General features: G+C 53.9%; 1 protein-coding gene across 1 annotated transcript; it reads right to left on the bottom strand.

Moving 5' to 3' along the window:
* Positions 1–6607: 6607 nt before the first annotated feature.
* Positions 6608–21369, bottom strand: MAP1S (microtubule associated protein 1S). The gene is made up of 7 exons (XM_032267903.1): positions 21100–21369; positions 19690–19791; positions 17446–17528; positions 16581–16721; positions 13346–15695; positions 7658–7893; positions 6608–6843 (listed from the first exon to the last, which is right to left on the bottom strand). Exons 1-7 carry the CDS (start codon positions 21215–21217, stop codon positions 6688–6690), a joined length of 3186 nt encoding a protein of 1061 aa, XP_032123794.1. The 5' UTR covers positions 21218–21369; the 3' UTR covers positions 6608–6687.
* Between the last annotated feature and the right edge of the window lie 3248 nt (positions 21370–24617).

The following is a 24617-nucleotide window of genomic DNA, read 5'->3' on the forward strand; positions in this document are numbered from 1 at the left end:
GTCTCAAAAAAAAAAAGAAAATTATTTTTGGCTGGTGCAGTGGCTCACGCCTGTTATCCCAGCACTTTGGGAGGCTGAGGTGGGCAGATCACCTGAGAACAGAGTTTCACCATGTTGGTCAGGAGTTTGAGACTAGCCTGACCAACATGGTGAAACCCAGTCTCTACTAAAAATATAAAATTAGCCAGGCGTGGTGCTGCATGTCTGTAATCCCAGCAACTCAGGAGGCTGAGACAGGAGAATCGCTTGAACCCGGGAGGCAGAGGTTGCAGTGAGCTGAGGTCGCGCCGCTGCACTCCAGCCTGGGCAACGAGAGTGAAACTCTGTCTCAAAAAAATAAATAAATTTGAAAACTAAAAGTAAAACCTTTTCATTTTTGTGGAGACGGGGGGCTTGCAATGTTGTCCAGCCACGTCTTGAACTCCTGACCTCAAGTCATCTTTCTGCTTCAGCCTCCCAAAGTGTTGGGATTATAGGAACGAGCCACTGCGCCCAGCCTGGACTGCTCTGAACCATGTTTTCTACTCGAGGATTTTCAGACACCCAGGTGATGTGGTTGGAGCTGCAAATTCACGTGAGATTACATATCAGGTAAGATTTCACTGCCTCCTCCTAAGAGCAGGTCTGAGATGCTAAGTTTCCTTTCAGTTCCTGGGATGTAGGTGTAAGGAACTTACTTTGATTTCCAGTTCACCTTTATGTTGAATAGGCGCCTTTGAGGCCTTAACCCACTTGTCTGACACCTAAGCTGTCCCCTCCTGGGGCCACAATGACATTTTAGCTTTGCTGCTCCTGAAAAAATTCTCTGGTTGCCTTGCTGATAAATTAATAAATATTTAACTTGTTTTAACCCAGCATTTTTGGTTGTTTTTATTGACCCCATGTTTGGGAGATTTGTCCAGCTCCATCTTTCAGTTCACCAATTTTCTCTTCAACTCTCTCGAATCTACTATTAAACCTGTCCAGTGGTTTAAATCTCAGTCATTAGCTTCAATTCTGTTTTTCTTTTTTGAGACAGTCTTGAACTGTTGCTCAGGCTGAAGTGCAGTGATGCAATCATAGCTCACTGCAGCCTCGACCTCCCGGGCTCAAGTGATCCTCCCACCTCAGCCTCCAGGATATGTGGGACTACAGGCACATGCCACCATGTCCAGCTAATTTTTTTGTATTTTTTGTAGAGATGAGGTCTTGGCATGTTGCCCAGGCTGGTCATGAACTTCTGGCTCAAGCGATCTGCCATGCTCAGCCTCCCAAAGCGCTGGGATTACAGGGATGAGTCACTGGGTCGAGTCCAGCATCTTCCTCTTAGTTCTATTTGCTCTTCAGATTGAGAATCTAGTCCACCATGTGGTAAGAAGCTGAAAAGTTCACCGACATTTTTCATCCATGGGTTTGGGCCCCCCCCCCATAGAAATTCTAGTCAAGAGGAATCAGTCTGTGGATATAGCTGGAAATGAAGTTATTCTTTCATAAACAAAAGGAAAGAGAAAGGACCTGCATGACAAGATATTAAGACACAAAGTGGCCGGGTGCGGTGGCTCATGCCTGTAATCCCAGCACTTTGGGAGGCGGAGGTGGGCAGATCACCTGAGGTCAGGAGTTCGAAACCAGCCTGGTCAACATGGTGAAACTCCTACTGTACTAAAAAAAATACAAAACTTAGCTGGGCATAGGGGTGCATGCCTGTAATCCTAGACACTTATGAGGCTGAGGAAAAAGAATCACTTGAACCCAGAAGGTGGAGACTACAGTGAGGCAAGATCACGCCACTGCACTCCACCCTGGGTGACAGAGTGACACAGAAAGCTACGCCAAGGAAAACAGCAAGGACTTGGCAAGGAAAGTTGATGATGGATTAGAGCAGATTTGGAAACGGACGCAGACCCACAGGGGACCTTATTTAAGGACACGGCATTTCACATCCATATACAGCATAAAACAATCAGGGAGCCTTTGGGGTGAGACAACTTCTATCCCTCTCTTCAATCCCAAGGAAATCTTAGATGGATAAAACTTGAAAATTTTTATAAAAAAGACAAAAACATGGGAGAATTTGTACCAACAGCAGGAAACACCTCTCAAAGCACAAAAGAGAGACATTTAAAATTGTCGTTTGGCCAGGCGCAGTGGCTCATGCCTGTAATCTCAGCACTTTGGGAGGCTGAGGCGGGAGGATGGTTTGAGGCCAGAAGTTCGAGGCTGCAGTGAACTGTGATCCCACCCACTGCACTCTAGCCTGGGCAACAGAGACTGTCTCAAAAAAAAAACAAAACACAAAAATCAAAAATTTACGGCAAAATCATGCCTAAACAACACAGAAACATATATTTGAAAAACATTTACCACATACGTTTATTATCCCTAATTTTATTTTATTTTATTATTATTATTATTTTTGAGACGGAGTTTTCGCTCTTGTTACCCAGGCTGGAGTGCAATGGCGCGATCTCGGCTCACTGCAACCTCCGCCTCCTGGGTTCAGGCAATTCTCCTGCCTCAGCCTCCTGAGTAGCTGGGATTACAGGCACGCGCCACCATGCCCAGCTAATTTTTTGTATTTTTAGTAGAGACGGGGTTTCACCATGTTGACCACGATGGTCTCGATCTCCTGACCTTGTGATCCACCCGCCTCAGCCTCCCAAAGTGCTGGGATTACAGGCGTGAGCCACCGCGCCCGGCCATATTATCCCTAATTTTAAAAAGAAAATTGTATAGGAATGAGAAAAAGACAAATATCCAATAAGAAAAATGTCAGACCAGCTAATTAGAAAAGGGCTCATAAGCCAGGCAAGCGGCTCATGCCTGTATATCCCAGCATTTTGGGAGGCCAAGATAGGAGGATCGCTTGAGCCCACGAGTTCATGATCAGCCTGGGCAACACAGCGAGATCTCATCTCTAGAACTAAGAAAGGAAATTAGCCAGGTGTGAGGGTGCACACCTGTGGTTCCAGTTATTTGGGAGGCCGAGATGGGAGGATCACTTGAGTCTGGGAGGTAGAGGCTGCAGTGAGCCATGATCATGCCACTGCACTCCAGCCTGGGCAACACAGTGAGATCCTGTCTCAAAAGAAAAAAAGGGCCAGGTGCAGTGGTTCCTGCCTGTAATCCAAGCACTTTGGGAGGCCAAGGTGGGTGGATCGCCTGAGGTCGGGAGTTCAAGGCCAGCCTGGCCAACATGGTGAAACCCCGGTTATACCAAAAATACAAAAAATTCGCCAGGCGTGATGGCGTGTGCCTATAGTCCCAGCTATTTGGGAAGCTCAGGTGGGAGGATCGCTTGAGCCCAGGAGGCAGAAGTTGCAGTGAGTCAAGATTGCACTACTATTGCCCAGTCTGGGTGACTGAGTGAGACCCTGTCTCAAAAGAAGGAAAAAAGGCCTGGCCTGGGCATGGTGGCTCATGCCTGACATCCCAGCACTTTGGGAGGCCGAGGTGGGTGGATCACCCGCGGCCAGGAGTTTGAGACCATCTTGACCAACATGGCAAAACCCCATTTCTACTAAAAACACAAAAATTAAGGCCAACGCAGTGGCTCACGCCTGTAATCCCAGCACTTTAGGAGGCTGAGGTGAGGGGATCGTCAGGTCAAGAGATCGAGACCATCCTTGTCAACATGGTGAAACCCCGTCTCTCCTAAGTATAAAAATTAGCTGGGCGTGGTGACATGCACCTGTAATCCCAGCTACTCAGGAGGCTGAGGCAGAAGAGTCACTTGAACCCGGGAGGCGGAAGTTGCAATGAGCCGAACTCACATGAGGTCATGAGGGTGGAGCCCTTGTGATGGGATTAGAGCCCTTATAGGGAGGGACACAGCAGAGCTTGTCTCTTTCCCTCTTCTCTCCATCATGTAAAGACACAGCAAGAAGGTGGCTGTCTGCAAGCCAGGAAGAGAGCCCTCATCTGAACCCAAGTCGGCCAGCAGCTTCATCTTGGACTTCCCAGCCTCCAGAACCATGAGAAAGAAATGTCAGGGCTGGATGCAGTGGTTCATACTTGTCGTCTAGCATTTTGAGAGGTTAAGGTGGGAGGATTGCTTAAGCCTAGGAGTTCAAGACCAGCCTGGGCAACATAGCAAGACCCTGTCTACAAGAAATCAAAAAGGTGCTGGGCACAGTGGCTCATGCCTATAATCCCAGCACTTTGGGAGTCTGAGGCGAGTGGATCACCTGAGGTCAGGAGTTCAAGACCAGCCTGGCCAACATGGTAAAACCTCATCTCTACTAAAAATAGCAAAATTAGTTGGAGATGGTGGTGTACACCTGTACACTACTTGGGAGGCCGAGGCAGGGGAATTGCTTGAACCTGGGAGGCGGAGGTTGCAGTGAGCCAAGATCATGCCACGGCATTCCAGCCTGGGCGACAAGAGCAAGACTCTGTCTCAAAATAAATAAATAAAAAAGCTAGCCCGGCCTGGTGGTACACACTTGTCACGGCTACATTAGAGGCCGAGGAAGGAGGACCGCTTGAGCCCAGGAGGTCGAGGCTGCAGTGAGCTGTGTTTGCGCCACTGCACTCCAGCCCTGGTGACAGAGTGAGACAGTATCTCAAAAAAGAAAAAAAAGTCCGTTATTTAAGCCACTCAGTCTGCGGTATTTTTCTCCTCTCCTCTCCTCTCCCTCCCCTCCCCTCCTCTCCTCTCTTCTTTTTTTTTTTTTGAGATGGAGTCTTGCTCTGTGGCCCAGGCTGGAGTGCAGTGGTGCGATCTCAGCTCACTGCAACCTCCGACTCCCAGGATCGAGTCATTCTCCTGCCTCGGCCTTCCGAGTAGCTGGGATTACCGGCATATGTCACTGCACCCAGCACATTTCTGTATTTTTAGTAGAGACGGGAGTTTCACCATGTTGGCCTGGCTGGTCTCAAACTCCTGACCTCAAGTGATCCGCCTGTCTTAGCCTCCCAAAGTGTTGGAATTACAGGCGTAAGCCATCGTGCCTGGCCAGTCTGTGGTATTTTATTATGACAGCCCGAGCTGACACAGACACTGATGACACCACCAGAGGAAGAAGCCCACAGAATCTCACAGAGCCACAGAAGTGATTCTGGCCACCGTTGCCAGAGAGCGAGCAGTTTTGCTGCCCGCTTAGGATGTGTGATGGATGCCATGTTAGTTTCCTGCGGCTGCCATAATGAATAACCACAAACCAGGCGAATTTCTTCTCTCACTGCCCTGGGGGCCCAGAGTTCAAAAATCAAGTCAGCAGAGCCATGCTTCCCACTGGAGCTTAGGGGAGGAGGCTTCCTTTCCTCTAGCAGTAGCTGGCAGCTCCTGTCATTCCCTGGCTTATGGCCACATTGTTCCCATTTCTGGCCTTGTGTTTTCTTTTTTTTTTTTGAGACAGGATCTTACTCCGTCACCCAGGCTGGAGTGCAGGGGTTCAATCTTGACTTACTGCAACCTCTGCCTCCCAGGCTCAAGTGATCTTCCCACCTCAGCCTCTGGAGTAGCTGGGACTACAGGTGTGTGCCACCACACCCAGCTAATTTTTGTATTTTTAGTACAGACAGGGTCTTGCTATGTTGCCCAGGCTGGTCTTGAACTCCTGGGCTCAAGTGATCCACCCGCCTTGGCCTCCCAAAATGCTGGGATTCCAGGCGTGAGCCATCGTGCCCAGCCACCCTCTGTCTAAGTTAGAGGAACCCGTCACTGGATGCAGAGCCTATGTGGACAATCCAGGGCGATCTCTCGAGCTCCTTCATTCAATTGCATCTGCAAAGGCTGGGTGCAACGGCTCACGCCTATATTCTCAGCACTGTGGGAGGCTGAGGTGGGTGGATCGCTTGAGGTCAGGAGTTTAAGACCAGCTTGGCCAACATGGTGAAACCCACTCTCTACTAAAAATACAAAAATTAGCCAGGCGTGGTGGCGGGCACCTATAATGCCAGCTACTGGGGAGGCTGAGGCACAAGAATTGCTTGAATCTGGGAGGTGGAGATTGCAGTGAGCTGAGATCACACTATTGCACTCCAGGCTGGGTGACAGAGCAAGACTCCATCTCAAAAAACAATAATAACAAAATCATATCTACAAAGATCCTTTTTCAAAGTAACATCACTTTCACAGGTATCAGGGGTCAGCAGCTGAATGTGTTTTGGGGGCTGGCTGCCATCGAACACAGTAGAGATGACAGTGATTCTAACAGTGAGCCTAAGTGCTTGTGTTTGTGCAGAGGGGTGAGAGGGCAAGACTCAGGAAGCGGCTGCTCTGCCGTCTCTGATTTCAGACTCCTCTGTGAGGCCTTCCTGCGGAGTGAGACGCTCCGGAACAAGCCTCCATCTCCTCTAGAGACAGCAGGGGAGCTTCTGTTTGATGGTTTGTGTGACAGGCTGTCAGGTAGCTACTTCACATCTGTCACTTGGGCCCCTCGAGGTTACTGGGCCGGGGTGGAGGCCGCCGTTGGATCTTCACCGGGCAGTGGTCATTAACTCTAAGAGGCGCCTCCTTCCCCAAACCCGGCCCTGCAAAGGCTGCATTTCTCCCAGCTGCAACATGGAGGCCGGAGCGGGCCTGACCGTAGGGTCGCTGGGGAGTCCATGGAAGCTGCCCCTGCCCGCAGGACCGGGAGGTAGATGCCGAGTCTCCCGTCACAGAAAGAAGAGAGGCCACAGGAAGTGCGATCACGGTTTATTTCTGATGCGGCTGAGTCTAGGGGCAGGGCGGGGGGCGGGTGTGGGGCGTGTGGGCGGCAGCTAGAACTCCACCTTGCAGGCAGGGAAGGCGTCGTCCTGCATGGACACCATGCTGTTGCTGCCCAGGACAGTGATGCCCAGCGCCTGGTGCCGCGCGTGCGTCTCTGCGTACCACGTATGCATGGCCGCCGAGTCGAAGGTGGGGATCAGGGTCACCTGTAGGCGGGGGCGGGGAGGCAGAGGATGGAACACCAGTGAGAGGGGTACCCCCTGCCCTGATGGGCTGGGGCCCAAGTCGGCTTCCTTTCCTGGCATTCGAGGTCTTTCCAGGCCTTTCCCAGATCTTGTTTGCTCCAACGGGTGGTCGGCCTGTCTGTGAGGACCCTGCTCCTCCCAACCAGCACCCAAAGAACCTTCTCGGCGCACAGGAGACAAGTCCCTCCGCTGCAAGACCTCCCCTGGCCCGAGCTCCCTCTCTGCTCGCTTGGGTCTCCCCTGCTCCTCGAACACGCCAACCTCCTTCGTACCTCTGGGCCTTTGCCCAGGCCGTACACCCTACAAGGACACTCTTTGGAAGCCAGACTAGCAGCTTCGTGAGGGAGGGGCTGTGGTGTGAGAAGCCCACACGGGCCTTGCCCTGCAATGCTTGTTTTCGATCGCTCAGCTTCATGCAGTCATGGGGGTGGGTTCTCAGCCGCACAGACACTGCACGGCCCACCTATTCCATCCCAGCTAAGTCTCACAAGGAAACAATGGCTAAGTGACAAGGTGTCTGGGGAAGGGACAGAACCACGAGGCTTCACGAGGCCCTGCATTTCCCCCAGGCTCCCGGCACAGCCGATGAGGACGGTGGTGTGACAGAATCAGAGACTGAAGGGGTCCCTAAAGGCTGGGCGTGTGAGACTCCCACGTTTGCCCCCATCCCTGTGTGGCCTGGGGGATGCAGCTTAGTCTCTGAGAGTCGAGGGTGGTTCTCCCCACCTGTGCTGACTACGCTTACTAACGCCAGAGTCCCCGGGGTGACACACACCTGCAGGTCACGGTCCCACTGCTGCTTGCTGGCCAGCAGAGCATCCAGGACAGCCCGCATGCCCTCCTCCTTGCGCTGGTCCTGGCCACTGATGACGTAGCAGAGCGCGCGCACGCGCTGGAAGAACTCCTCATCCACCAGGTGGGCGCTGCTTCCGCTGGGCAGGTAGGCCAGGTCCAGGTACACCGGGGACTTGGCGGGGGTGGCGGATGCTCCGGGCCGGCTGCTGGCTGACCCTGCGGACGGGGAGATGAGGAGTCAGGGATGAGCTCGGGGCTGGGGAGGTGCTGAGGCTCCCAGTTCCACCCACACCACTCAGAGCAGCTCCCTCCTCAGCAGGAGGCCTGATCGCAGAATTTCCTGGGGAGCCCTGGTGCTCTCATGACTCCAGTGAATCTTATTTTAAGAAACGGGGTCTCACTATGCTGCCTAGGCTCATCTCAAACTCCTGGGCTCAAGTGATCCTCCTGCCTCAGCCTTTCCGGTAGCTGGGAGTACAGGTGCTTGTCACCACACCTTGGCTCCAGTGACTCTTTACTCACTCTGCAAATACCACCGGCCACCCCTCTGACAAGGGCCAGACTCATCCCCAGCCATTCCTTGGACACAGACATCCCCAGGGTCAGGGGTGTGTGGCAGTCAGGGAATGCTCCCTGCAAGAGGGTTTAAGAGTCTGAGCCCTGAAAGCAGCCAGTGCCTGGACCACTCTGTTACTTCTGCGGCATCTGTCTGGTTCACTTGCTCAAGGGGTGTTTATCAGGACCTCCTGGGCACCAGGCCCTGAAACATGGCTGTAAGCAAGACAGAATCCCTGCCCCAAGGGTGATGGGGAGCCAGAGTGGGTGGAGAGGGCCTTGAGAGGTGGGCCCAGGAGCAGCACGGGGGTGCTGGATGGGATGAGACAGCAGCCCTGGGGGCCTGGTCCAACCCTGACCTTAGGGCCAAAGGGGACTGAAAGGAAGCAGCTGGGTCTCGGGCACAAGAAGCCTATCTGACCCTACATCTTACAATCACAGCTACTGCCCAGCTCAGGGGGTTAGAGTACTAACCCCCTTTTCATTTGAGAGTACTGGCGTACTCAGGGTTGTACGCCAACAAATACAGACCCTCAAATGAAATGGGCACATTCCTAGAAACACAAAGACTACCAAGACACAATCACGAAGACAAAGAAAATCAGCATACATCTGTAGCTAGCAAGGAGAACGAATTTACAACCTCCCAACAAAGAAAAGCCCTGGGGAACTTCACCAAACATTTAAAGACCTAACATCACCCTTTCTCAAACTTTTCAAAGAACTGAAGAGGAAGGAACACTTCCTAACTCATTTTATGAGGCCAGAATTGTCTTGATACCAAAGCCAGACACAGATATTTAATTCTACAAGAAAATGGCAGTTCAACAGCCTTTATGAGCAATAATGTAAAAAAATCAACAAAATATTAACAAGCCTAATTCAGCAGCATATTAAAAGGATTACATACCCTAAGTCAGACTTATTCCTGGAATGCAAGGATGGTTCAACGTATGAAACAAAAAATCAGTGTTATCATTAACACATCACAGTAACAGAATAAAGGGGGGAAAAACCACCTGATCATCTCAATTGATGGAGAAACAACACTATAACACTTAACAAAATTCAATACCCTTTGCATGGTAAAAACACTCAACAAAGTAGGAAGAGAAGAACATTATCAACATAACAAAGGCCACACATGAAAACCCACAGTAAATATCATATTCAGTGGTGAAAGACTAAAAGCTTTTCCTCTAAGATCAGGAAGAAACAAGACATGGGTGCCTACCTTTTTTTTTTTTTTTTTTTTTTTTGAGCAGAGTCTTGCTCTGTTGCCTGGCTAGAGTGCAGTGGCACAATCTCGGCTCACTGCAACCTTCCCCTCCAGGATTCAAGCGATTCTCCTGCCTCAGCCTCCTGAGTAGCTGGGACTACAGGCATGCGCCACCATGCTCAGCTAATTTCTTCTTTTTTTTTTGTATTTTTAGTAGAGACGGGGTTTCACTATGTTGGCCAGGATGGTCTCAATCTCTTGACCTTGTGATCCACCTGCCTCAGCCTCCCAAAGTGCTGGGATTACAGACGTGCGCCACCGCATCTGGCCGGATGCCTACTTTCATTACTTCTATTCAACATAGTAGTGAAAGTTATAGCAACAGTAATTAGACAAGGAAAAGAAATGAAAGGCATCCGAACTGGAAAGAAAAGAAGAAGTAAAATTCTCTGTTGGTAGATGATGTTACCTCATAGGTGGAAAACCCTATAGATTCTGTCAAAATAGAGCGAGAAAAAAAAATATATGTATACATATATGCTCTTAAAATTAATAAATGGACTGGGCGTGATGGCTCACACCTGTAATCTCGGCACTTTGGGAGGTTGAGGTGGGTGGGATCACTTGAGGTCAGGAGTTCAAGACCAGCCTAGTCAACACGACAAAACCCCGTTTCTACTAAAAATACAAAAATTAGCTGGGCGTGGTGGCACATGCCTGTAATCCCAGCTATTCGGGAGGTTGAGGCAGGAGAACTGCTTGAACCCAGGAGACAGAGTTTGCAGTGAGCCGAGATTACACCACTGCACTCCAGCCTGGGCAACAGAGCAAGACTCCATCTCAAAAAGACAAACAAACAAAAACTAATAAATGAATTCAGCAAAGAAGCAAGATACAAAGTCCACACACAAAATGCCGTTGAATTTCTATACACAAACAATGAACAATCTAAAAAGGAAATCTAAAAGTCGTGAAATAGAAGAATCAAGATAGAGGACTCACACCTGCTGATTTCAAAACTTACTATAAAGCTACAGTAATCAAAACAATGTGGTACTGGCATAAAGACAGACATATAGACTAATGGAATAGAATAGAGAGGCCCAGAAATAAATCCTCCTATGTATGGTTAAATTATTTTCATCAAGGGTTTCAAACCATTCATTGGGGGAAAGGACAGTTTTTTCAACAAATGGTGCTGGGAAAGCTGGGCCTCCACATGCAGGAGAATGACACTGGATCATTCCACCACAAACAAATATTATCTCCAAATAGATCAGGGGCCTAAATGTGAAAGGGAAAACTACAAAACTAGAAGAAAACATGGGGTAGAAGCTTCTTAGTGCTGGATTTGACCAGGTTCAGTGGCTCACGCCTGTAATCCTAGCACTTTGGGAGGCTGAGGTGGGCAGATCACTTGAGGTCAGGAGTTCAAAACCGGCCTGGCCAACATGGTGAAACCCCATCTCTACTAAAAATACAAAAAAATTAGCCAGGTGTGGTGGTGGGTGCCTGTCATGGCGGCTACTCAGGAAGGCTGGAGAATTGCTTGAACCCGGGGGGCGGAGGTTGCAGTGAGCCAAGATCATGCCCCCACACTCCAGCATGAGCGACAGAGTGAGACTCCATCTTAAAACAACACACACAAAAAAATGAGATGTGGCAATCATTATTGGGTCTGACATCAAAAGTGCAGACAACAAAAGAAAAAAATAGACAAAATGGACTTTGTATTTAAAACTTTTGTGCATCAAAGGGCGTTATCAACAGAAGAAAAAGGCAACTCACAGAATGGGAGGAAATATTTGCAAGCCATATATCTGCTAAAGGATTAATGTCCAGAATGATTTACAAAACTCAACAACAGGAAACAACCCAATTTAAAAATGGGCAAAGGGGGCTAGGCGCGGTGGCTCATGCCTGTAATCCCAGCACTTTGGGAGGCCGAGGCGGGAGGATTGCTTGAACCCAGGAAGTGGAGGCTATAGTGAGCGGTTTGCACCACACTCCAGCACGAGTGACAGAGCAAGACCCTGTCTCTAAAAAATAAAATTTAAAATTGAACAAAGGACTCGAACATTTCTCCAAAGAAGACGAATGTCCAATAAGCCTATGAAAAGATTCTCAACATCACTAATCATTAGGTAAATGGAAACTGAAACTACAATGCGATCCCCCCTCACACCCCTTAGATTGGCGAGTGGCAAGCGGCTGCTGTGGAAGAGTCTGGCAGCTCATCCAAAACGAAACATTGAGCCCGGGCGTGGCAGCTCGAGCCTATAATCCCAGCACTCTGGGAGGCTGAGGTCGAAGGATCGCTGGAACTCAGGAGTTCCACACCAGCCCAAGCCACACAGTGAGACCCCGGTGCTACGCAAAATTTTAAAATTATCTGGGCGTGATGGCGTGTGTCTGTGGTCCCAGATGTTCAGGAGGTGGGAGGGTTGCTTGGTTCCAGCTGTTTGGGAGGTCGAGGCTGCAGTGAGCCCTGTTTGTGCCACTGCACTCCAGTCTGGATGACAGATTGAGACCCTGTCTCAGAAAAAAAAAAAAAAAAAAAAACACGCACAGAAAAAAAAGCACAGCAGCAGGCCAGAGACTCCCCCCTTGGAAAGGTCTGGTTAAAATGTGAGCCTTTGGCTGGTGCCTGGAAATCTGGATCTTAGGAGGAGGGTTCCCACCATTCCGTCTGAGAGGGGCTCCCTGTGCCTGGACTCCACCACACACCTGATCTCCCCTTTTTGGCGGGGGCTCTAGAATCTCTGTGCCAGGCAGAGGATGCCTATTACCGGCCCAATAAGAACCTGGGCATGTTGAGTCTCTAATCAGCTTCCATGAGACACATTGTTACAACTTGCCACAGGAGAAATGGAGCCTGTGGTATGCAGCCCCACTGGGAGAGGATTCTGGAAGCTTCTGCCTCGTTTCCTTCGGACTTCACCCTACATGCCTTTTCTCTTTGCTGATTTTGCTCTGCCTAGGTCCTCCTAACCAATCCGTTGCATAAAATGTACTATTTAAAGTTTCAACTCTTTCATTTTACTTACTGTGGCTTCTAGAAACCCATAACTAGCATACATGCCCACCTAGCTTCCACCCAGGGTGCTGTCCAGGCACCTCAGAATGGCAAGTGGTTCAACACGGAGGTCAGTTTGCATTTCACAGGAGAAACTGAGCCCCAGAGAGTGTGGGCACTGCTGAGGTCACACAGCAATTAAGAACAGGAGGACTTGGCTGGGGGCAGTGGCTCACACCTGTAATCCCAACACTGTGGGAAGCTGAGGTGGGTGGATCACCTGAGATCAGGAGTTTGAGACCTGCCTGGCCAACATGGTGAAACCCTGTGTCTACTAAAAATACAAAACTTAGCTGGGCGTGGTGGTGGGCACCTGTAATCTCAGTTACTTGGGAGGCTGAGGCAGGAGAATCTCTTGAACCCGGGAGGTGGAGGTTGCAGTGAGCCAAAATCGCACCATTGCAGTCCAGTGGGGGCAATAACAGCTGTCTCAAAAAAAAAAAAAAAAAAAAAAGAACAGGAGGACTGGCAGGGCACGGCGGCTCAGGCGGGGAATCCCATTGCGAGTGAGATGGGCAGATAGTTTGAGGCCAGGAATTTGAAATCAGCCTGGGCAACACAGTGAGACCCTATCTCTACCAAAAATATGAAAATGAGGCAGGCCTGTTGTCCCAGCTACTGGAGGGGCTGAGGTGGGAGGGTGGCTTGAGCCGCAGAGGTTGGGGCTGCGGTGAGCTGTGACTGCACCACTGCACTCCAGCCCGGGAGACAGTGAGGCCATCTCTTTTAAAAAACAATTAAGAACAGGAGGGTGAGCTACGCCCTCTCCAGCCTGAGCGGCAGCTGGCCCAGCCTAGGGCCCCAGCTCCAGTACTCACCCGATGGGCCTCGAGCCGCAGTCCTGGGGGCTGAGGACTTTCTGGACACGGGTGCCCGGCCTCCCTTCTCACTGGGCTCACTCCGGGCACTGAGTGGCCGGCTGGCCCGGTCCCCACCAGCAAGCCCCTTGGTTTTGGCAGCAGCCACTGGAGTGGCTTTGGGGGTGGCAGCGCGTGAGGTGGGGCGCGTCAGCGGCTTCCGGGTGCGGCCCACGTTCTCCGTCTGCCTCGCTGTCTTGGGGGGCAGCATCTCCGGGTCCACCATGCAGATGCTGGATGGGTCAGGCAGTGGTGGGGGGACCTTGAGGGGGTCAGGCAAAGGGTCGTGGCGAGGGACTCCGAAGGCCTCTGTGTCCTCATCTGAGTCTGCGGCGCTGGGAGCCAGGGGCACAGGGTCTGAGTCAGACAGCGTGGGCAGGGACTCGCTGACTGATGTGGGTGGCGTCTCCTCGGGCCCCAGCCCACCTGCCCGCTCCTGTGACCGGGCGCTGCTGTCGTTGGAGCTGCCGGGGGACGCAGGTGCTGGCGCCATGGGCACCGCCTTGCGATGCTCAAACTCACAGGGTGACACCAGGCACAGGTCCACATCGTGTGGGGAGGCCGAGCGCCGAGCCCGAGGGCCACGCAGAGGGAGGCTCAGCCCAGCCTCACTGGTGGGGGCGGATGGCGGCAGCACCTGCTCAAAGGACACAGACAGGGACTCGTCCACTTCCGTGGAGTGCGGGGAGCCCACCTCAGCGGGCAGTGAGGGCGTGGTCACCGTGGGCGTGGTCACTGTGGGGGAGGCGTCAGGCCCGGCCTCCCCGCCCCGCAGTGGGCTCAGCGACAGCCGCCCGCTGCCCTCTGCGGGGCTCTGGTGAGACTCAGGGGAGGGTGTACGTGGCCTCGGGATCGAACCGGCGGCCAGTGGCAGCTCGAGCGCCTTCTCCTCCCCAGCTGGGCTAGGCCCCAGCTCCAGGCTGGGCGTGGCCACCAGCTGCGAGGCCGGGGAGCCACCGGCCACATTTGGGGGGCTGGCCTCTCCACATCGGAGGCCGGGCGGGCTACGAGGTCCATTTGCCACCGGCGGGAAGCCAGAGTGGGATGTGCTGGGCGTTGTGCTGGGTGCTTTGCGGGGCTTGGGTGCTGCCTGAGCACCAGTCTTCTTGAGGCCGGGCACAGAAGAGGTCGTACGGCGCACCTCCCGAGGCTGGGTCCGGGGCACGCTCGGCTTGGGGTCCTTCTTCACCTCCCGGGAGGTCCTGGCTTCCTTCTCAGTCTTGCGCAGGGCTTCAGCCCGTGCCGGCTCCTTCCGGGCCACCCCAGGGCGCTCTAGGCCAGGTCTCGGGTGGGCGGCGAGCATGCCCTCTCTCTTCGAGCTGTCCCGGGAGCCCACGCTCTCTTTGCTCTCAGCTCGCCGCAGCCCCTCCAGGTCCTGGGGTGTCACCACAGGCTCTCGCAGGAACTTCAAGTGCTGCAGGCGGACGAGGCCATCCAGGAGGCAGGCGGGCGGGGTGCAGCCGGGGAACAGCACGCGTACCACCTTCTCGCCGGGGCCCGCAGGGTGCCACACCAGCAGGGCGCACACGGAGGCCAGCGTGCGCTCGGCGCCAGTGGAGGGCGGGTGCAGCACGTACATGTCCAGCCGGCCCACGCCCATCTTCTCAAAGAGCACGGTTGGCTTGGCCGGCACGGGGCCGCGGCTGAGGGGCAGGGGCGTGATGCCCAGCTGTGCCAGGAGGCTCAGTGCCAGCTCCGCTTCGTCCTCGCCGCGCGCCAGCCGCGATGCGGCCTCGCAGGCGTTGAAGAACACCACCCCCAGGTTGGGGGAGATGAGCCTGCGCAGCCTGTCGTCCCAGGAGCCCCCACCAGCAGCCCCCTCGGAGCGCTCCGCCAGTTTGCGCCGCAGCAGGCTGTTGAGGCCGGGGAGGCTGTCGGCGCCCGGGTGGGTCACCAGCACGGCATCCACGCGGTCCAGGTGCCGCACCAGCTTCCAGAAGCTGGACTTGGGGTTCGAGCCACCGTTGACCAGCACGGTGAAGCCATTGACCGCAAAGAAGGCGGCGTCCCCGAGGCCTCCGGGGAAGATGTAGCAGCAGGGCCGGCCCAGCCTGAGGAAACCCCCGGTGGTGGGGGGCTCCAGCAGCTCGAAGGGGGACGGCGGCTCCAGAGACTCTGCCACGTACTCCAGGAACTCACACAGGCCCTCCGAGTTGGGCAGGTGCGCCGGGGGGTTCAGCCGCAGCTGGAGCGCCCCCTGGAGGTCGGGCACAGCAGGTGCCAACTGGGCCCAGTCGCCGAAGGTTGGGCAGGTGATGGTGAGTACTGGCGGCTGTGCAGATGGGGGCGTGGTGGCCAGGATGTCCCAGATCTGCATGGACGGGAGTGTAAGGGGCCACCCAGAGCCAGGCAACACCCTGCCCAGTGGGAAAACTGGGCGAGGACACCCTCATCCTTCACCCCAGGCCTGCTCCTCAGGACCTTCCCACAAAACCCAACGCTCCCCAGTCCCAACGCTCTATGGTCTGGCCTCACCTCCTGCCTCTCCCTCCACTTCAAATGGCTCCCTGCCCCATGGCCTTTAGCTCACCCTTCTCTCCTCCCAGAGCACAGCTCCCTCAAAGGAGACCTCCATGCCCCGCCTGTCTACTGAACCTTTTCTCTTTTTTTTGAGACAGTCTCTCACTCTGTTGCCCAGGCTGGGGTGCAATGGCACAATCTCGGCTCACTGCAACCTCTGCCTCCTGGGTTCAAGCGGTTCTCCTGCCTCAGCCTCCTGAGTAGCTGAAATTACAGGCACCCGCCACCACACCTGGCTAACTTTTTGTATTTTGAGTAGAGACAGGGTTTCACTATGTTGGCCAAGCTGGTCTGAAACTCCTGACCTCGTGATCCGCCTGCCTCGGCCTCCCAGAGGGCAGGGATTACAAGCCTGAGCCAGGCACCCGAACCTGTCAGCACTTTAAAGTGCCCCACTACAATGCGAAAATGTAGTTTGCCTGCATGTCCTACACATGCCTACACAGACTGCAGGCACCAGAAAGGATCCATTTGGCTCCAACCCACATCAGGCCACGGGGGCCTTTGCTGACCTACAGACCCAGCTCACACCCTTTCGTGGGCAATGACCCCCTGACAGCCAGGAGGCACGTGTCACCACTGCCATCCTACAGAGGAGGCTGGGGCCACACAGCCTGATGCAGACAAGACAGGATTCAGAGCCGGGGAAAGGGAGGATGGCAAAGGGGTGGCTTACCTCTCTGTCCTTCAGGACCTGGAGGAAGTGGTGGGGCGAGAAGCCCCCTGTCTGTAGCAGCAGCTCCCCTGTCTCCTCCAGGCAAGGCCCAGCCAACACCAGCAGCTTGTGAGAAGCAGGGTCCAACAGAAGATTCCGGAGCTGAGGGAGGGAGTAAGCACTAAATACCCGTTCTGTGCAGTGACGTATCCAGCAGTCCTCTTTGGGGTAGCCTCGAATGGATACTCCTGTCCGCATCCCACAGCCAGCCCAGTGCTCAACTAGGTAAGAGGGCAGTCTCCAGGTCTCCTGTGGGCCCCACCCCCTAGCAAACTCCTATTCATCCTACAAAGCCCAGCTCTGGTGTCCCTCCTGAAAGCACTTCCTGCCCTTTCTGGGCTCTCTCAAGTCCACCTCTCCCTCCAGCCCAGCCCTGATGCCACAGGGCTAGGGGTATGTGTGTCTGGCTCTGTCTCCTAAAAACTGAGAGCCCCCTTTCTGATGTATAATTCGTGGAAGAGTAAGATAGTTACAAGCCAGTTAACATTAGTAACTCAATTCAGACAAGTGCTGAGGCCTAGCCAGAGGGAACCCACGGGGCGCAGTCTGCTCTGGCCTTCCCCCCTCCAGCCCCATGCTGTCCTGGGCCCCGGGCTGTGAGTGCTTGCCCTCCCCCCCCTCCCAAACTCCAGCCTTTTCTGCTCCCACCCCAGAGGAGGGAAGAAGCACAGGCTGGAGCCACAGGGAAGGCTTCTGGGCGAGGAAGTGGGGTGTGGGGGTCTCGAGAGAAGCTGAGGCAGCATGAAGACGAGGACACGAGACATGAAGACAGAAACGGCACCAGTCCCGGCAGCCTGCCCCCTCCAGGATGCCAGCCCTTCCCTACCTCATCACACAGGGACTTGTCTGATGGGTTCAGGAGAACCAGGGTCTCCAGGGTGTCGCCACGGTGGTGCAAGCTCCGCTGGCCTGTGGGGCAATCGGGCCATCCTGTAGTCAAATCCTGCCTTCCTGTGTGACCCTCGGGGAACACGAACGCCCCTGGGAACCCACCCAGGGATTATATGGAGAGCAACAGGCGCATGGCAGAACTGCAGGTTAGGACCAGGCAAGAAAGAGAAACCTGAACCACCCCGGCCAGCCTGAGAGGGGCAGTACCCAGAGGACCACGCAGCACAGGGCCTGGTTAGCAGCTGCCACCCCTGTGGGTAATGCCACCATCACATTCATTTGCTTTTCTTTTTGAGTCAGAGTCTCACTGTCGCCCAGGCTGGAGTACAATGGCATGACCTCAGCTCACTGCAACCTCCGCCTCCCAGGTTCAAGTGATTCTCCTGCCTCCGCCTCCCGAGTAGCTAGGACTACAGGCATGTACCACCACGCCCAGCTAATTTTTGTATTTTTAGTAGAGACAGGGTTGTACCATATTGGCCAGGCTGGTCTCAAACTCCCAGCCTCATGATCCACCTGCTTGGCCTCCTGAAGTGCTGGGATAACAGGCGTGAGGCACTGTGCCCAGCCCCAGATGTGTTTTAAACATCAGCACTGTGAGAAAGGGGTGGCAAGTAGCCAGGGCCAGAGGAGGGCCAGTGAGGGCCAACCCGGACCAGGGTACAGCAACAGCAAAGGCCCTGAGGCCCAGGACTAGGCTGTGAGCATGGCTGAGTCTGGAGAAGCGAAGACTCTCCCGTGCTGTCGGCCCTTACCACGTTTAGCTTTATTTTTTGAGACAGGATTTTGCTCTGTTGCCCAGACTGAAGTGCGGTGGCACAGTCTTAGCTCACTGCAGCCTCTGCTCCTGGGTTCAAGCGATCCTCCCTCCTCAGCCTCCTGAGTAGCTGGGACTACAGATGTGCACCACCAGGCCCGGCTCATTTTTGTATTTGCAATAGAAACACGGTTTCACCATGTTGCCCCAGCTGGTTTTGAACTCCTGACCTCAAGCAATGCTCCCACCTTGACCTCCCGAAGGGATGGGATTACAGGCGAGAGCCACCCCACCCAGCCTTAGCATGCTTTTTGTCACACACAGATATTGCCCCATTCAGGTGGGGAAATCAAGGCATAGAAAGGGGAAGTGGCCACAAAGGTCACACACAGCAGACAGGATTTCCAGCCCCACTTTCTGCCCCGTGAAGAGTCAGGAAGCCCCAAGGACCCACTGGGACAATGAGACGATGGACACTTCCTTCCTCTCCAGCAGTGACTCGAGACCAGCAGGAGCACAGGGCGGCTCAGGTAACACCCAAGCCCTGCCCGCCTGCTGCCCTGCTCACCCTGGGTCACCCCAGAAGGGAGCCTCGTGCTGAGTTGGGCCCTCCTTGATCTCACTCCTTTTCAGTTTCCTACCTACTGAGCGCCTACTGTATACTCAGCCCTGTGGCTGTGAACCAAATTCAGTCCCTGCCTGCAAGGGGTCCATACTCCATCTCCCAGGGCCTGCTCAGTGCCCCCTCCACCTTTTAGATGTTTTTTTTTTTTTTCTTTTTTGAGACAGATTCCCTCCCACTCTGTCACTCAGGCTGGAGTGCAGTGTTGAGATCTCAGCTCACTGCAACCTCCGCCTCCCAGGTTCAAGTGATCCTCCCACCTCAGCCTCCTGAATAGCTGGGATTACAGGTACCTGCTACCATGCCGGTTAATTTTTGTATTTTTAGGAGAGACAAGGCTCCTCCACATTGGCCAGGCTGGTCTCGAACTCCTGACCTCAAGTGATCGGCCAGCCTCAGCCTCCCAAAGTGCTGGGATCACAAGTGTGAGCCACGGACTCGGTGCCTTCTAATGTTCTGGCCACTGCTGGGTCTTGGCTGGGGCACTTCCCTTCCACTGGACATACCAATCATAGCAGTTTCTCATCAAAAAACCCCCTCCTCGGAGACCTGCACACCTCTTCCCCCTTCCATGCCACAGTTTCCTCATCTGTAAGTCAGGGACGAAAACACCAGTTCCTGCACTGTGGGTTACTGAGGACTGAGGGGATTATCCCTGGGTCAGGGCTTGCATTTGAAAGGTCTCAGTTATATTAGTGTTGTTATTTACAGCTACACCCCACCCCCCATGCCTGGCACACGGCTGGCACTTGCCCCGTGAATAAGAGGTGGGGGAGCAGCCAGGGGCACCCCAGCCTCACCTTTCACGATGCTGGAGAAGGTGGCAGAGTGTCGGGACACAAAGACCTTGAGCTGTTCATCAAGGTTGCAGATGGCAGGATCCACATCCCAAGACCGGATGCCTGGTGGGAGGGAGGCATCGAGGCAGGAGTTCAGCCCAGCCCAGCTCCCAGAATATTTCAATAACTAGCACCCTGTGGGTAGGGAGCGCCCCAGCCTCCTCCCTTCGCTCACAGCTTGGAGACTCAGAAGTACCCAACACCTTCAGGTCTCACTGCAGCTGAGCCAGGGGACCCAGAGCACACCTCATCATTTTACAGACAAGACTCAGCAACCAAGCCTCCACCTCCTCCATCTCCACCTCCTTGCTGCTCCTATGCCCTGCCAGGCCCGTTTCCACGCACCGCCTTTGCAACAGCTGTTCCTTCTGCCTGGAAGCCCATCCCCCTGCCACCCCCACCTGTTCCTACTGGCCCAGGGGCCCTTCCCCCTTACCACCTTCGGGTGCTAAGACTGGCTGTCCTCTCTGCCCCTTGCAGACTCCTGATTCCTCCTGACACCATGTGAGCTGGAAGCTTGTTCTATCTCCTCATTTGCTTTGGATCCATCCCCCCACCAGACCTGTGCTGGCAGGGCTGAATCTGTCTATCATCCCAGCCATGTCCCTGTGCCCACTGCCTGGAGCATAGCAGGTGCTCACTAAACACTCCCCAAGCACATGAATAGAGGTGTGTGTTCCTGTCCCATTTTACAAGCGATGAAACACGCAGGTCCAGATTCTCTGAGGGATGGGGGATGAACACCCATCTCCACCCACGGGCGCATCATGCCCGCCAGTCCCACGGTGCCAGTCCCACTGTGCCAAGTGGCTGCAGGTGAACCGGGCAGGTGCACCTATGACTCACCTCCCTAGGTGCTATATCCTCCGGGCAAGCCGCACCCACCCACACCCCAATTAGCAGCTCCTTGTGCTGCAACAGAAAGCGGGCCCCGGGGCTCCAGGCCAGCCTCCCCCATATCTGCTTCACCCTTCGGAAGATCTCTAAGCTGCTAAAACCTGGAGATCCAAAGCGTCCCCAGGCCCTCCCCCCGGGCGGGCCAGTCAGGCGGGAAGCGGAGCAAATGGCCCAACTGTGCGGGTCCCCAGGCCTAGGCCCGTGACCCGTGACCCCTCCCCGATTTTCACCCGGAGTTGGGGCGGGGCAGCCCTGCCCAGCCCAGGCCCCGATGCCACTTCCTCCGCGGGTACCCACAGGCACCCCGCCTTTGCCCGCGTCATGCGCCTAACGGTGAAGGGGACCCAGCCCCGGGCCCGCGATCCCCGCCCCAGAGCCTGGGCCCCGCCGCCGCCGCCCACCCCCCCGGCCCCGGGGCCAGGCGCGAAGCATGCCCGGCTCCCAGGCTCCCGCGCGCCCCCGGGCCAGCCCGACCTCGTTCGAGCTCCTCTAAGACATAGGTGAGGAGCCCCGGGCACCCGAACTCGCTGCCCACCACGAGGAGCAGCGAACTCGGGGCCGCAGCATCCCCGGGCCCAGCCACAGCCGCCATCTTCGCACCGCCCCGGCGTTCTCAGCGCCCGCCCCGCTGGCCCCGCCTCTTAAAGGGGCCGCACCGGAAGAACTGAAGACCCCGCCCGGAACCACCCCAACCCCCGCCCCTTTTTGTCGACCACCTACTGGCCCTTTGAGGTCATGGAGAGCAGGGAATGCGGGCGCCAAAGGAGCTGGCGGACTCCTGGGTGTCTGTTTGGGAGCCGCCTCTCCCAGGTGACCATTCATTCATTCATTTTTTTTTTCATTGAACAAGCTTTGATCGCCTGTCTGTTGCATGTAGGTCAGAATTCCTGCCCTCCAGGAACTCACATCACTTGACAATAGGCCCAGTCAGAACCCGGCGCCCCTGGATGCTCCCAGCTCCCTAGGTGAGGGCTTGAACAGAGAACAGAAATCTATTTGTAGGTAGAGCTTTGAGGGATGTGTAGGAGTTTGCCTTATGGGTGGGGCAAGGGCACTTGAGGCAGAGGTTACAGCACGTGGAAAGTTTTCGAGGAAAGAAAGTACGTGTGTGTTTGGGATGCAACCGGAGCATCCCGGGCCTGCCTGGAACAGGACAACACTTATTCTGCACCTCCCACGCGCCAGGCATTTTACTGTATTAGCTCATTGCATACAAGCACAAAACAATGAGGTAGGAACAGTTACTGTGGTCACTTTCAGAGGAAAGGAGGGGAAACAGATTTGGAGGAAGTCACCAGGTCTGTAAGTGGTAGAGCCGGTTTGAACCCAAGTGGGTCTGACTCCAGATCCAGCCTGTGCAAGGGACTGCCTGCGTTGTGCACATGGGTATCTCTCTCTCCCCAGATGATCCCCTTTAGCCATTTTATTTTATTTTATTGAAATGGAGTCTCATTCTGCCGCCCAGGCTGGAGAGCAATGGCGTGATCTCAGCTCACTGCAACCTCTGCCTCCTGGGTTCAAGCGATTCCCCGGCCTCAGCCTCCTGAGTAGCTGTGATTATAGGCGCCTGCCACCACGCCCAGCTAATTTTTGTATTTCAGTGGAGACAGAGTTTCAACATGTTGGCCTGGCTGGTCTCGAACTCCTGACCTCAAGTGATCCTCCTGCCTCGGCCTCCCAAAGTCCTGGGATTACAGGCATGAGCCACATTGCCTGACCCCCTTTAGCCCTTTGACCCACAAGGACTACTACCTGACAAATCACCTTGCTTGGAACTTTAGGACAGTAGCCCATGCCCAGGAAAGATTGAACTGCCTTCCTCAGGAGTGAGCTCCCCGTCTCCGAAAGTATGCAAAGCAAAACAGGACAGATATGGGAAAGATCTGGGAAGGAGACTCAGCCTCCCGCTGCTGTTTATTATCTGGCTTGTTCAGCCCAACTTCCTCCCTGGCCAGTGTGTAACAGCGGCTGGCCATGTGCCGACTACCATTCTTACACTCCACTTCCTCTCTCTCTTTTTGCTTCTGTCATCCTTCCTCTATCCTTGTCCCTCCCCCTTGGCTCCCTTCCCTGTGTCCCTGTGATTGCTTATGTTATCGCTGTGAGCAGTAATGGTGGTGGGAGTGTCTCCGTTGGGTACTGTCTCCCCTACAAGCCTGGAACATTTTGGAAGCCTGAGGCCTCTCTGGGGCCCTGGCCTTGTGCAACACGAGGCTTGGGCATCCTGGAAGGCATATGATAAAGTCTTTTGGAATGGGCTGAAAGGCCTATTTGTCCACCATTCACTCATTCATTCATTCATTTCTTCCTTGTATATTTATGGATGGGTCCAGGGTTCGAACCCAGGAGCTTCTCAATAGAACTCTATCTACTTCCACTTTCTTCTGCCTATGCTGTGAGTTATAATTGTTGGTACTAATTCTTTTTTTTTTTTTTTTTTTTTTGATATGGAGTCTCATTCTGTCACCTAGGCTGGAGTGTAGTGGCGTGATCTCAGCTCACTGTAAGCTCCACTTCCCGGGTTCAAGGGATTCTCCTGCCTCAGCCTCCTGAGTAGCTGGGATTACAGGCGCCCACCACCTTGCCCTGCTAAGTTTTGTATTTTTAAGTTTTGTATTTTAAGTAGAGACATGAAGTTTCACCATGTTGGCCAGGCTGGTCTCGAACTCCTGACCTCAAGTGATCTGCCCCACTTGGCCTCCATACTGCTGGGATTACAGGTATGGGCCACTGCACCAGCCTGTTGCTATTAATTCTATTAATAGTTGGTCTTAAAGGGCCTGAGGTGTGAAGAAATGTCTCTACTAGGGGAATCTGATTTTGGGGTGAAGGTCTCCCCTATTACATTTTGGGGGATAAAGTCCTGAGTATCATGGCTGGGCGCGGTAGCTCACGCCTGTAATCCCAGCACTTTGGGAAGCCAAGGTGGGTAGATCACAAGATCAGGAGATTGCGGCCATCCTGGCTAACACGGTGAAACTCCGTCTCTTCTGAAAAAAAAATACAAAAAATTAGCCGGCTGTGGTGGCACGTGCCTGTAGTCCCAGCTACTCTAGAGGCTGAGGCAGGAGAACTGCTTGAACCAGGGAGGTGGAGGTGGCAGTGAGCTGAGATCGTGCCACTGCACTCCAGCCTGGGTGACAGAGCAAGACTCCATCTCAATTAAAACATGTCCTGAGTGTCTGGAGCCATAAGGTTTTCTTGTCCCAAAGCAAAGCATCTCCCAGGCTTGAGGACTCTGGCGTGGGGCAAGTGGGGAGCTTTTCCCTAGAAATTGAGACACCTCTGGGACCACTGGCCAAATTCCAGGCATGGGACTGAGGTCTCTGATCTCTGGCCCAGCTCCGTGACTGTTTCAAAGTCACCATCCCCAGAGGGGTCAGATGATCACATTCGTGGGGGAAATGGAGCCCTGGGCTCTCAGGATTCCTGGATGTTCTCATCTGCTTCCCCTGGTAATTATTTTCTCATTTTAACGTTTTTTGTTGAGGTTTACTATAGACACTGTCGGGCTGAGCACAGTGTCTCACAACTGTAATCCCCATATTTTTGGGAGGTGAGGCAGGTGGATTACTTGAGGTCAGGAGGTTGAGACCAGCCTGGCCAACCTGGTGAAACTCTGTCTCTACTAAAAATACGAAAATTAGCCAGGTGTGGTAGTGGGCGCCTGTAATTTCAGCTAGTCGGGAGCCTTAGGTGGGAGGATCACTTGAGCCTGGGATGTGGAGATTGCAGTGAGCTGAGATCACGCCACTGCACTCTAGCCCAGCCTGGTTGACAGAACGAGACTCTCTCTCTCTCAGAGAAAGATCATGGCATTATCTCAGCTCACTGCTGTTAGAGAGAAGTGGGGCATAAATATATATGTATATGTGTGTATATGTGTATATATATGTATACGTGTGTATATGTGTGTATATATATTTATATGTGTGTATATGTATATATATATGTATACGTGTGTATATGTGTATATATATGTATACGTGTGT

The sequence above is a fragment of the Sapajus apella genome, unplaced genomic scaffold (assembly GCF_009761245.1).
Source record: "Sapajus apella isolate SASKATOON/1434 unplaced genomic scaffold, GSC_monkey_1.0 scaffold173, whole genome shotgun sequence".
Classification (NCBI taxonomy): domain Eukaryota; kingdom Metazoa; phylum Chordata; class Mammalia; order Primates; family Cebidae; genus Sapajus; species Sapajus apella.